We start from the raw sequence: 13,715 nt of genomic DNA, 5'->3' as shown, positions 1-13,715 counted from the left end.
GGGGGGCTGGGCACGATGGCTCACGCCTATAATCCCAGCACTGTGTAAGGCCAAGGCGGGTGGATCACTTGAGGTCAGGAGTTTGAGATCAGCCTAGCCAACATGGTGAAACCCCGTCTCTACTAAAAATACAAAAATTAGCCAGGCATGGTGGTGCACGCCTGTAATCACAGCTACTTAGGAGGCGGAGGCAGTAGAATTGCTTGAACCAGGGAGGGAGAGGTTGCAGTGAGCCGAGATTGTGCCATTGCCCTCTGCACTCCAGCCTGGGCGACAGAGTAAAACTCCGCCTCAAAAACAAACAAACAAAAGAACAAAACAACCACCACAAAGCAAAAAAACAACATTACTTTTTTCCCCCTTGAGACGGGATCTTGCTACCACATTGCCCAGGTTGGTCTTAAACTCCTGGGCTCAACTAATCCTCCTACCTCAGCCTCAAGAGTAGCTGGGAGTACATAAGTGTGCAGGAAGTCTTTCTGATTGAAGGTTATTTGAAAGTGAATCCAGCTGGGCATGGTGTGGTGGTTCACACCTGTCATCCCAGCACCTTGCGGGGCTGAAGTGAGAGAACTGCTTGGGCCCAGGAGCTGGAGGCCAGCCTGGGGAATACAGTGAAACCCCTCTCTACAAAAAATCAAAATATTAGCCAGGCACGGTGGTATATGCCTGTAGTCCCAGCTACTTGGGAGGCTGAGGTGGGAATATGCTTGAGTCTGGGTGGTTGAGGCTGCAGTGAGCTGTGATCACACCACTGCACTCCAGCCTGGGTGATACAGCAAGTGCCCATCTTAATTAAAAACAAAAGGAAAAAAGAAAGTGAATGCCTATTAAGTTTCATAAGCACAAGCTACATACAGTACTTACCTAATTATATATTATTCTATAATATATACCACTATATTTTTAAATGTTAATATGGCTTTATTTTAATTTACAATGAATACAGGAATTATGATTAGATGTTCCTGAGGCAATTTTTTTTTTTTTTTTGGAGACAGGGTCTCACTCTGTCACCCAGGCTGAAGTGTAGTACAGTGGCGCGATCTGGGCTCACTGCAACCTCCACCTCCTGGGTTCAAGCAATTCTTGTGCCTCAGCCTCCCAAGTAACTGGGATTACAGGCGCACACCACCATGCCTGGCTCATTTTTCTGTACTTTTAGCAGAGACAAGGTTTCATCATGTTGGCCAGGCTGGGTCTTGAACTCCTGATTTCAAATGATCCACCTGCCTGAGGCAATTTTAATTGCTAAAAATAAGCCAAATTATGTAAGATCAACATTAATTTCTAGAAGTGGTAAAATAAGGCTTGGTAGCATATACACTCCATCAACATCTCTAGGTTGTACCTGCTTCAGTTCAGTAGCAAAAAGCCCAAGATGTGTTACAGATTTATGAGACTGATAATTAATATTGCAAACAGTCCCTCCAAATGCAGGGTTTGTTCAAAGGCAATCATAACCACGATGTACAACTATCATGTGAATAGGTTATTGTGAACAAACAAAAAAAGCGACCCCAAATAAAACTAGCACTGAAATATATACATCATAACGAGTACTTAATTAAAAATCTAGCTGAAGATAAAAACTGAAGTGTTGTAAAAGGACTTCATTTAACCCTACTGAATCTTCTGCTGCCTTTCTTATGATGATGTGGTCTTTAAAGCAAATGTCATGAAAGTTGTGTACCTTAAACCCCAACAGAGGGGGTCGAGAGCAGCTTGTTACAAACTTCAGCAGTTTGCGCTTTTCTTCATCAGTGAACCCTTCCACAACTCTCCAGAAGACCTTAATAACAGGATGGTCTGCAGAATAGCCTCCTATGGCAAAATGAACACAGGGTTTATGCAGAATAGCCTCCTATGGCAAAATGAACACAGGGTTTATGCAGAATAGCCTCCTATGGCAAAATGAACACATGGTTTACGAAATGCAAAGCACACCCACCCTTCAGGACCCACAGGGATTGGTCCAGATCCCCACGGATACTGAAGTCCACGGATTCTCAAGTCCCTTCTATAAAACGGCGTGGCATCTGTGTATCACCTGTGTACATCCTTCTGTGCACTTCCATGATCTCTAGAGCACTTGTATAATCTAATCTAATCAGAGGCTATGTAAATGGCTGTGACATATTTATTGTTTAGCACACATTCAGTGCAGACACAACCACTGCTTTTTCCTCAAATATTTTAAATCTGCAATTGGTTGAAGCCATGGATGTGGAAAGAATCCACAGATATGAAGGACCGATTGTAAATGCAAAAGTGGAATTCTCTGACTCCCCTTGCCTCTGCCTCACCCACTGCCAATTATGTGGAGGTGATGGGCAAAGTACAAGAAGAGGAGCAACTTAAGGAGGGTCAAAGCAGGGCCAGGCACAGTGGCTCACACCTGTAATCCCAGCACTGTGGGAGGCCCGGGCTGTCAGATCACTTGAGGCTGGGAGTTCAAGAGCAGCCTGGCCAATGTGGTGAAACCGTCTCTACCAAAAGTACAAAAATTAGCTGGACGTTGTGGGGCACACCCGTCATCTCAGCTTCTCGGGAGGCTGAGGTGGGAGAATCACTTGAACCCAGAAGGTGGAGGTTGCAGTGAGCTGAGATTGCATCACTGCACTCCAGCCTGGGTGACAGGGCGAGATTTGCCCTCAAAAAATAAAATAAAAAGCTAGAATAAGTATCACCCTGTAGCTATAAAGATGAATGCAGGCACCAAAAGCTACTGCAAATGAGCCTTATTTTGAAGAACTGTGCTAGTAGTTCAAAGCCACTGCTGAGCAGACTGTAGAGAACGGGTTTGCATGTGGCCACAGATCTGAAACGACAGACAATGGGTGTCCAGTACTAATACAGCTGGGTGTTTTCCCAGCATGATTTGGTGTCTGAATTAATTTTATCATTTTTCCTTCTGATAACTTATTATCATTCCAATATTAATACCATGGCCAACAACCAATCTCACCATATGAGATCACTATTCTAAAATGTAATGTCTGCCACTTACAGCTTTTAATCTAGTAAAGTGCTTCCTAAACCTAAAATAATTGCCATATATTGTTCCCTCATTGTTAATATACTACAGAAATAACACCAATAAAATATCTTAAGTGCATTAATTGGCACCACAATGAATAGACTATTTTAAACCTATTTACTGGCATAGCTGAGATTATTAAAGGTGTAAACCCTCAGGGCAGATGGGTAACGCAAACAACCAAAGACAATCTCTTGGCAAATGAAAGGTCAGATTGATTTCATTTCCTTAAACTTATGACCTGATCATGGGGACAAGGTGACCTTAGGCATTACTTGCTTTTAGATAAAGATTGGACTTCAAATTTAGGGCAATACAAACTAACTACAGATAAGAGATACATACACATGGATACACACAGGTGTATGTAAGAATGATTTTTTGTAAATTTAGAGTTTTGCAGCCATCAGCACAATCCAGCTTTAGAATATTTCCATTTCCTCAAAAAGCTTTCACTTGCACCCAGTAGACAACTAGTGGGTATGTGGGGTTATCTCATTTGGATTTCAGTGGCATTTTTCTATGACTAACAGTGTTGCACATCGCATCGTGTGCTTATTTGCTTACTGGCCATTTATCTAACTTCTTTTTTTTTTTTTTTTTTTTGAGACGGAGTCTCGCTCTGTCGCCCAGGCTGGAGTGCAGTGGCCGGATCTCAGCTCACTGCAAGCTCCGCCTCCCGGGTTCACAACATTCTCCTGCCTCAGCCTCCCGAGTAGCTGGGACTACAGGCGCCCGCCACCTCGCTCAGCTAGTTTTTTGTATTTTTTTTTAGTAGAGACGGGGTTTCACCGTGTTAGCCAGGATGGTCTCGATCTCCTGACCTCGTGATCCGCCCGTCTCGGCCTCCCAAAGTGCTGGGATTACAGGCTTGAGCCACCGCGCCCGGCCCTAACTTCTTATGTTAAACATCTGTTTAATTGTTTTTGCTCATGTATGTATGTATGTATGTATATATGTATATATTTATTTATTTAGTTTCACTCCTGTCGCCCAGGCTGGAGTGCAGTGGCATGCTCTCAGCTCACTGCCCACGCTCAGAGCCCACGACCTGTTTCCCAGCTCAAGTGCTTCTCCTGCCTCAGCACCCCAAGTAGCTGGGACTACAGGTGTGCGCCACCACGCCCAGTTAATTTTTGTATTTTTTTGTAGAGATGGGACTTCGCCACATTGCCCAGGCTGGTTTCAAACTCTCGAGGTCAAGTGATCCACCTGCCTCAGCTTCCCAAAGGCTGGGATTACAGGCGTGAGCCACTGCACTCAGCCATCTGGTTTTTGAACCATGTAAATTACCCATACAAAATCTTACAATAAAAATTACTTTGGCAAGGGCCAGGCATGGTAGCTCATGCTACCAGGAAACCATCCTGGCCAACAAGGCGAAACCCTGTCTCTACTCAAAATACAAAAATTAGTTGGGCCTGGTGGCAGGTGTCTGTAACCCCAGCTATTTGGGAGGCTGACGCAGGAGAATTGCTTGAACCGGGGAGGCAAAGGTTTCAGCGAGCTGGGATCGCGCCACTGCACTCTAGCCTGGGAGACAAGAGTGAAACTCTGTCTGAAAAAAAATAAAAAATAAAAAAATAAAAATGACTTTGGAAATATGATCACCTGCAACATTTTCAGAAACAATAACCAGTAGTGATAACATACCTGAATAGTTTGTAAAGGATTTTAGGTCCTCTAGGCTTATGGGAACTTGTGCACCAGAAATTAATACCTAAGGAAAAAAGTTCAAATAACAACATTTGAGGTAAATTTTAAGAAAGGCTTTTCATTTCCTGTGACAAGCGTGTCCCAGAAAGTCAGCAGGTATGGTACCTGAATTTCTTGCTGATCAAACATTCGGAGCCACTCGAGGCTGACAACATTGGCAAGGCCCTGTCGGAAAGCCAGGCAGTGCTGGCGGATCTGCCTGTTGAGCCTGTAGTCCGCCACCAAGTGGATGTACGCAATCCGGTTGGCGCTGGTGACAGGGATGTCTTTCCCACCGAATTTTAGTTCAACTACCTGGAAATACAAAACATAAGGATCTCAAAATCCTCAAAGTATGATAATAGGTTGAAAAAAAAAAAGCAAGAAACAAATGTTTTAAGGAAATAGGACTTGATGCTTTGTGAATGAGGATCTAAATACGAAACAGTACGTGAGTATGCATACTATCGTGCACAGATGCAAAGATGCACCTCCAAGAAGAGTCTCCAAAGCCCAGCACCTTATTCTGTCTTTAAGATCACTAACCATCCATGTTTCCTCCAAAACACTAGGGAATTGTGCAGCAATGTCACCATGGCAATTTTATTTAAACAAAAATGAGAAATCGCGAAAGGCAAAGATATGAAGCAAACAATCACCGTAAGTCAGAAGAGAAAACGCGACTCATTCTGGAGGAAATGCAAAGGCTGTAGTAAAGTGATTACTCATTTTCATCCATATAAGCAGCACATACTTACCTGTGCTTTCACAATGCCATTACCATAAAGCACTTTAATTACGATGCAAAGGGTGGTGGTAACGATCAGTGATAATACATCAGCCAATTTCTTATGTATATAAACAGAGTGAGTAAGAACACTTTTTATTAGTACATGGCTACACTCACAAAATTTGCAGGTATAACGTGGGGCTCCCATAAGCACCATGAGAGTGCTCATGAGAAAAGCAACATAGCGGAAACACAGACCTGGATCTTACTGTCCCCCACTTGTATGATAGACAAGTCACTTTACACCTTGAAATTTTTGGCCATTAATAAAATGGTGATATTTGTCTGACTTGGAATTGCTGTGATTATGAGATTGTATGAATTAATAAATACAAAACAGTACATGAGCAAAATACTATAAGCATTTAATCATAATTTATAAAGAGTATATTTTAAATAAAAAAAATTTAAAAAAGTATTTATTAAGAAAACCAAAAAACAGGCTGGGTATAGTGGCTCACGCCTCTAATCCCAGCACTGTGGGAGGCTGAGGCAGGAGGATCCCTTAAGCCCAGGAGTTTGAGATAAAGCAAGACCCCCACCTATATTTCTAAAACAAAACAAAACAAAAAAAACAACAAAAACACCCCAACTGCATTCCTGGGGTTAGATGAGGGCAGCCTATACTATGGACAAAGAAAATATAAAATAAGCCCAAAATAAATGAACAAAGACATTTCAACTTCCCTACCTTTCCATTCTTTTCTTTTCACAGCCTTCAGTTTCCTGGTAGCTTTAATATTCCTAGAGTCACAGACAAGACTGCTGCCTCTGGGCACTGGCACTGATGCCCCAGTCTCTTACCATTTACAGAAAGACTGTTTCACAAATCTGCTAGAGAGCCTGACTTCAGTCATCCTACAGCTGATGGTTACAGGAGAGTCATTTGCTGGTTCTCATTTTACATAGAACGTTCAAACTGAACTTGAACGTTCAACTTACCAGATCTGCTTCTTTTAACATTTCACATTTTAAATGATGATTCAATTATTCTCACTAATTCACTTCTTAAGGTTTGGAACCATCAAGCCTAAGAATGGGCTTTCAATTCCATTGTCTTCATTCTGATTAAAGATTGTGTTCATTACCTTAATTCCTTTGCTTGTACTCAGCTGACAGTCCATCTGTTAACCAAGCCTCAGGAGGCTAGCTATTATATTTCAATATATAAAATACCACCCCTTCCTTTAAATGGATTAGAGGTAGGTAATAAATGATGATGTACTTGTATGATTTGGAAGACAAAGGACCAGTGAAGTTATCAGTTAAAGGAACTTCCAAGGCTTCCAATTACCTTGCCTGATCAGAAAAAACAGACATTTCTAGTAACTTTTTTTTTTTTTGAGACAAGGTCTCACTCTGTCAACCAGGCTGGAGTGCAGTGGAGCAATCTCGGCTCACTGCAACCTCCGCCACCTGGGTTCAAGTGATTCTTGTGCCTCAACCTCCCGAGTAGCTGGGATTACAGGCACACGTCACCACACCCGGCTCATTTTTTTGTATTTTTAGTAGAGACAGGGTTTCACCATGTTAGCCAGGCTGGTCTGAACTCCGTAAGCCACTGCACCCGGCCCCTCTAATACGTGGTTACACTACTTTTAATTTAAAATCTTCTCTCAGGCTAAGCCTAAACAACTATGTGTACTTAAAAATCATGTCACATAAGTGCTAAATTTCAGATCTGAGGGACATAATTAAAATTTCCTCTAGATCGGGCATGGTGGCTCACGCCTGTATAATCCCAGCACTTTGGGAGGCCGAGGCAGGTGGATCATGAGGTCAGGAGATCGAGACCATCCTGGCTAACACGGTGAAACCCCGTCTCTACTAAAAATACAAAAAATTAGCCGGGTGTGGTGGCGGGTGCCTGTAGTCCCAGCTACTCGGGAGGCTGAGGCAGGAGAATGGTGTGAACCTGGGAGGCGGAGCTTGCAGTGAGCCGAGATTGTGCCACCGCACTCCAGCCTGGGCGACAGAGCAAGACTCTGTCTCAAAAAAAAAAAAAAAAAAAAAAAAAAAAAAAAAAATTCCTCTGAATACAAATATATTTAACTAGAGCAGTTCTCAGGACAGCAAGATACCAAGAGCTGTCCTCTCTGTTCCTCCAAAAGGTCTATTTTCACTTGGAATCCATAAGGCCCCACAAGACACCACCATACATGACCTACTTCCATTAGCTCATTTCATCCTCCGGCACTCACACCCGTCTGAGATGAGGAAGGGGTCTTGTGACTTCCTTAAGACTCACAGAAAAGCGGCCAAACCAGGACCTGAAGCAAGGTGTCGTGACTCAAGTCCAATCTTTTTTTACCTAACAGATGGTTATTTGTGGGTCCTTCTTACACTTAAACCCTTAGCATTTTCCACCAGAAAGAGTTATATGTAAATTAGTCGTCTAAAATTTCATGGTCACTATTAAACAGATTAATAGCCAAATTGATTACACTGAGGAAAACAAATTTGAGAGAAGCACCATATTTTAAAAGGGATGATTAACATAACCTGCTGACACAATAAAGTATTTGCATATTACAAGTCTTTAAATCATACTTTATAAACTTAAAAACTTATATGGAGGACTACCTATTTGTTTCTATAGAAATCCTTAAGATCTTCCTCTAAATTAGCTGCTTCACTAGTGAATTTCTTAATTTTTCTAATTAGGCTCTTTAGTATAATTATTCTCACACATTATCTATAATTTTTAACTCAGTGGGAATTTCTATGAATAACTGGACCATCTTAACTTCACACTTTTGCTTTTAACAGATTCCAGTATTATCAGCAGTGCTTTAATGGAATTCTTGCATATGCGACGTTTCACTATTACCATTTATTTCAGAAGGAAAAATGGGAAACGCTCACATTAGCAAAGGCCTCAGGCAGGTCACACAACACTCACCGTCCGGAGGCTTTTGTGCCACTTAGAAATCAGGCCACTAGGTGGCGCAAGGCCACGGCAGCAACATCACTGGGTGTCAGCACTTCCTGATGACAGTGAGAGCCCCCAAAATTATCTAAACTTTGCATTGTTGAAAATTCAGCTCTATGGTATGGAAAAATACGTAGAAACAAAAGCAACTAAATAAACTGTAACCAAATGAAATACGGCTCTTGGACAGAAAGGCAGCTTGCATCTGTAATCCCAGCACTTGGGGAGGCGGAGGCAGGAGGATCACTTGAGCCCAGGAGTTTGAGACCAGCCTGGACAACACAGGGAGACACCCATGTCTACAAAAAATACAAAAATCAGCCAGGAATGGTGGCTCACGCCTGTAATCCCAGCACTTTGGGAGGCTGAGGCAGGAGGATCGCTTGAGCTCAGGAATTTGAGATCAACGTGGGTAACACAGGGCGACACTGTCTCTACAAAAAACACAAAAATGAGCCAGGTTTGGTGGTGCACGCCTATAATCCCAGCTAGTCAGGAGGCTGAGGGTGCAGTGAGCCGAGACGGCATCACTACACTCCTCCAGCCTGGGTGACAGAGTGAGACCCTGTCTCAAAACAATACAACAAAAAACCCCACATGCTAAAGTAGACAGAATAGTGTATGAGCCCCCAACCCCACACAGCCAGTTCATCAGGCATCACACCTCCTGGCCAGTCTCTGGCACTGATACCCCCACTTCCTGCCCCTGTTCTCACCACCGAGGGTCAGTAGCCCTTATGTGAGTGAAATATTTGGGCCAGAAGCGTTTGGATTTGCATTTTTTCCCCCCAAATTTTGGAATACTTGCATTATACTCATCAGTAAGAATCCTTAATCCAAAAACCTGAAATGGCCCAATGAGCATTTCCTTTGAGCTTCATGTCGGCACTCACAAAGTTTTGGATTTTGGAACATTCTGGATTTTCAGATTATGAATGCTCAGAGTGTATTTGAAGCAAATCCCAGATGTCACTAACTCACTAATAATTATTTTAGTATGCTGTACGTGGATGTTTATAACCACAATATTCTTAATAGCCCAAACATAGGAACAACGCAAATGTCCATCAACCAATAAAGACCTTGTGGTAGATCCATATAATGGAATATCATCTGGAAAGAAAACGAATGAAGTCCTGATCCATGCAACTATAACTGAAGGAAGACCATGTAAAAGACTCCGTCGGGTCAGGGGCGGTGGCTCACACCTGTAATCCTAGCACTTTGGGAGGCCAAGACGGGCAGATCACCTGAGTTCGAGACCAGCCTGACCAATATGGAGAAACCCCGTCTCTACTAAAAACACAAAATTAGCCAGGTGTGGTGGCACATGCCTGTAGTCCCAGCTACTCAGGAGGCTGAGGCAGGAGAATCGCTTGAACCTGGGAGGTGGAGGTTGTGGTGAGCCGAGATCAGGCCACTGCACTCCAGCCTGGGCAACAAGAGTGAAACTCCATCTCAAAAAAAAAAAAAAAAGACTCCATTGATGTGAAGTGTCCACAGCAGGCCTATGCAGAGACACAGCAGACTGGTGGCTGCCTGTATGGGGTGGGGGAGCCTGCTAACGGGTGCACGGTTGCTCTGTAGAGCAAGGAAAATGTGCTAACATTGGCTGGGGTGATGATGGCTGCCCAACTCTATGAATACACTAAAAACCACTGAATCATATACTACAGAGGGCAGATTTTATGGTATGTGAGTTACATGTTGATAAAGCTGTTATTAAGAAAATCAGTTTGAATCTCTAATACAGACCTTTCTTTTTTCTTTTTTAAAAAGGATGTAAGTAACAAAAGTAACCAGATGGGTAATGAACACACACCCCAGACAGTGCTGGAGCAGCTGTGGTGGCTCTGAGTGGGTAAGGAGTGAGGACTAAACAAGGGGTCCTGCCAGGAAGCTGCTGAACGGCCACCCCCAGCACCAGGAAGAGCCAGACAGGCAGGAACAGGCCTCAAGTGTGGGAGCAGGAACTGCGCTCAGCTCAGAGGCCAGGGCTAAGGTGCTTCAGAGCTACATGCTTCGACGTCTAACTCACAGCCACGGTCATTCTAACTAAAATGTGCAGAAGTCAAACACTGTAACACAAATGGACTTCCACACAAAAGGAGGTGCTGCTACTTGCTCTAGAGGTGTGTGAATCCTCCTGACCCCTCACCTGCGCCTCTCCCAGGTCATTGTTCACCACAGTGAAGTTCAACCCAAGCTCCTCCACATCGTCCTCGTAGCTCTTCAGGAAGAGCAAATTCTTATACACCTCAGGGTCCAGGGAGGCGAGGTGGTGAATGTCCACGTCCGCACTGGTTCCAAGCAACTTGGAAAGGAAGAAGCCCGCAAAGGGCAGCTCCACCAGCATGTTCTCATAGAGAGCCTTCAAAAGAGAACAGTGACAACGTTAGCATCGAATATACAAGCCTTCTACAAACAAAGAGCCATATGCTCAACTTGATATTAAACCCAACCCTAAGACAGCAGGTATTTTCTCCTAGTACCGAAGGTGGAAGCTGATATTCAGTGGGCAAGTACCACGCTCCAGGCTCCCACAAAGGCATTCAATGCACGCGTGAATGCGGAGAACTCTGGAACAGACCACCCAGGGGCGAAATCGTGGAATTATGAAGAGTCAGATCCTTCCTGTGAAACAGAAGCCAATAAATGCTTCTTCTCGAGAGAAGGATGGTGAATCCTTCAAGAACTGCAGGTTTGTTAAGTCTCCCGAGGTGGCTATGGCAAATGATCACACACTGTGAGACTGAAAACAACATGAACTCATGGCCTCGCGGCTCCACGGGCCACAGGTCCAAGATCCAGGGGAGGAGACCTCACTGTGTCTCCAGCTCCTGGTGTCTCAGGGTAACCCTCGGTGGGCCTTGGTTGTGGCTCCCTCACCCTCTTTCCTGTCTCTTCTCACAGATGTCTTCCCTGTGTGCTCTCTGGGTCTGAATCTCTTCTTTCTCTTATCAAGACACCAGCAACTGGATTTCGGGACCCACTCTTACTTACTATGACCTCATTTTAACTTGAGGAGGATTAAGATGAGATGATCTCACCAAAACTTGGCAAAGACCCTATTTCCAAACAAGGCCATGTTCACAGGACAGGGTATTAGGATTTTAGCAGTTTTTGGGGTCCCAGTTCATAACCACATATGCCACTCTGCCCTGCCGCACAAAAGCAGCCACAGACAATGTGTCAATGAGTGAGGGTGGCTATGTTCCAAATTTGGGTGTCATGTGATTTTCACGTCAAGAAATATTACTGTTTTTTTTTTTTTGAAGATGGAGTCTTGCGCTGTCGCCCAGGCTGGAGTGCAGCCGCGCGATCAGCTCATTGCACCCTCCACCTCCCAGGTTAAAGCAATTCTCCTGCCTCAGACTCCAGAGTAGCTGGGATTACAGGCACCCACCACCACGCCCAGCTAATCTCTGTGTTTTTAGTAGAGACGGGATTTTGCCACATTGGCCAGAATTGTCTCAAACTCCTGAGCTCAGGTGATCCGCCCACTTCGGCCTCCCAAAGTGCTGGGATTATAGGTGTGAGCCACCACACCCGGCCAAAAGTTTTCTAATAAAGACAACAGAGACAACAGTTACCATTTCTTGAGCACTTACTAGGTATGAGGTGCCAGACACTGTGCTAGGCATGCAGTTAGACATTAGTTATCTTGTTTCCATGTGGTCTATCTGGACAATTTTTTAACTTAAGGTAAAGGAATGGAAGTAAACGAGAAATCTCGATTTCCTCTACAAAAGCCATTTGTGTTAGAATATATCTAGTCAGGCTGGGTGCGGTGGCTCACGTCTGTAATCCCAGCACTTTGGGAGGCCCAGGCGACTGGATCACCTGAGGTCAGGAGTTCCAGACCAACTGACATGGTGAAACCCCGTCTCTATTAAAAACAAACAAACAAAAAAAAAATTGCCAGGTGCAGTGGCACATGCCTGTAATCCCAGCTACTCGGGAGGCTGAGGCAGGAGAATCACTTGAACCCGGGAGGTGGAGGCTGCAGTGAGCCGAGATTGTGCCACTGCACTCCAGTCTGGGCAACAAGAGCAAAAACTCCGTATCAAAAAAAAAAAAAAAAAAAAAAGAAAACATCCAGTCTTCAGAGAGATGTGTATTTACAGTGCTCCTATTTTCCCAGGTCGAACAGAGGTGGTCTAATGACCCCCAGGGTGTGTGGCGAACAGGTGGCCTAGTTGTAGAGAAAGAAACCCTCTCCACAGAGGCGGTCACGGGCTTCCTACCGTCTGGAGGTGCAGCACGGGAATTTTTGCCCGAGAATGAGGGACACCAGGAAGGACAGAGAGAGGGAAGGTGAAGGCTGGACTAACCACACCTTGCAAATGACTATTATGAGCTGTACTGCAGGAGATGCTGTGATAGACCCAGGCCCTCTTTATCCCACTGTTTTAAGATTTGAGTGCTTTCGTGCTACCCAGGCAATACCAAAATCAAAACAAAACTTTATGGGGTAGTCATTCATCCATGAGACAGTCAACTCAGAAGTCACCCTTCCAACCTAGAGGCCACCCAAACGTATCATGCGCTGTTACATATGTTTTAGAGAGATCCGTGTGAATTAAAAACATGGGAGTAAGCAGCTTCCAAAGAGCCGGGACTGTGCTTCTGCAAGTTTCCAGCAAAGGAGAAACGTTTCAACTGTAAACCATTGCTCCTGTGGGGAGTGAGTCCTTTGCTTAGTCATAGCTTCCAGCCAGTTACCGTATTTAGTAATCTATTTCGTATGTGTAGTCCATAAAATGCGCATCCTTAAACAAGCACTCTAGAACTTACACACTCCAACAGGGCATGCACAGACTCCCCTTGAGAGTCACATTTTAAGGACATGTCCACTAATATGACTGGAGAAAACGAGAAAACAGCTGTTGAGGTTTTCCCAAAAGCAAACATCTAGAATGCCACTGGGTTTTTGTTTCAGAAAATGACAGACATTGTGAAGAATGCTTTTTTTTTTTTTTTTTTTTTTTTTGAGACGGAGTCTCCCTCTGTTGCCCAGTCTGGAGTGCAGTGGCACGATCTTGGCTCACTGCAGCCTCTGCCTCCTGAGCTCAAGCGATTCTCCTGTCTCAGTTTCCTGAGTAGCTAGGACTACAGGTGTGCACCACCACGCCCAGCTAATTTTTGCATTTTCAGTAGAGATGGGGTTTCACCATATTGGCCAGGCTGGTCTCGAACTCCTGACTGAAGAATGTTTTTTTAAGGAGTCCAGTGCATGTCTGGTAACTAGAGCCGGC

At 44.2% G+C, this 13,715-nt stretch overlaps 1 protein-coding gene across 2 annotated transcripts in view; it reads right to left on the bottom strand.

Moving 5' to 3' along the window:
• Positions 1 to 13,715, bottom strand: part of UBE3C (ubiquitin protein ligase E3C) — a 136,598-nt gene that overhangs the window by 10,711 nt on the left and 112,172 nt on the right. The window contains exons 19-22 of one of the 2 annotated variants that reach the window (XM_007983619.3): positions 10,616 to 10,828; positions 4,862 to 5,050; positions 4,694 to 4,760; positions 1,694 to 1,824 (exon numbers count right to left, since the gene is read on the bottom strand). In XM_007983619.3, the coding sequence (XP_007981810.2) occupies positions 1,694 to 1,824; positions 4,694 to 4,760; positions 4,862 to 5,050; positions 10,616 to 10,828 (600 nt within the window). Of the gene's footprint in view, positions 1 to 1,693; positions 1,825 to 1,850; positions 1,905 to 4,693; positions 4,761 to 4,861; positions 5,051 to 10,615; positions 10,829 to 13,715 lie in introns of those variants that run through there. The other variant, XM_037991056.2, reaches the window with a different exon arrangement.

The sequence above is a fragment of the Chlorocebus sabaeus genome, chromosome 21 (assembly GCF_047675955.1).
Source record: "Chlorocebus sabaeus isolate Y175 chromosome 21, mChlSab1.0.hap1, whole genome shotgun sequence".
NCBI lineage: Eukaryota > Metazoa > Chordata > Mammalia > Primates > Cercopithecidae > Chlorocebus > Chlorocebus sabaeus.
This window is presented reverse-complemented; position numbering and strand designations above follow the sequence as displayed.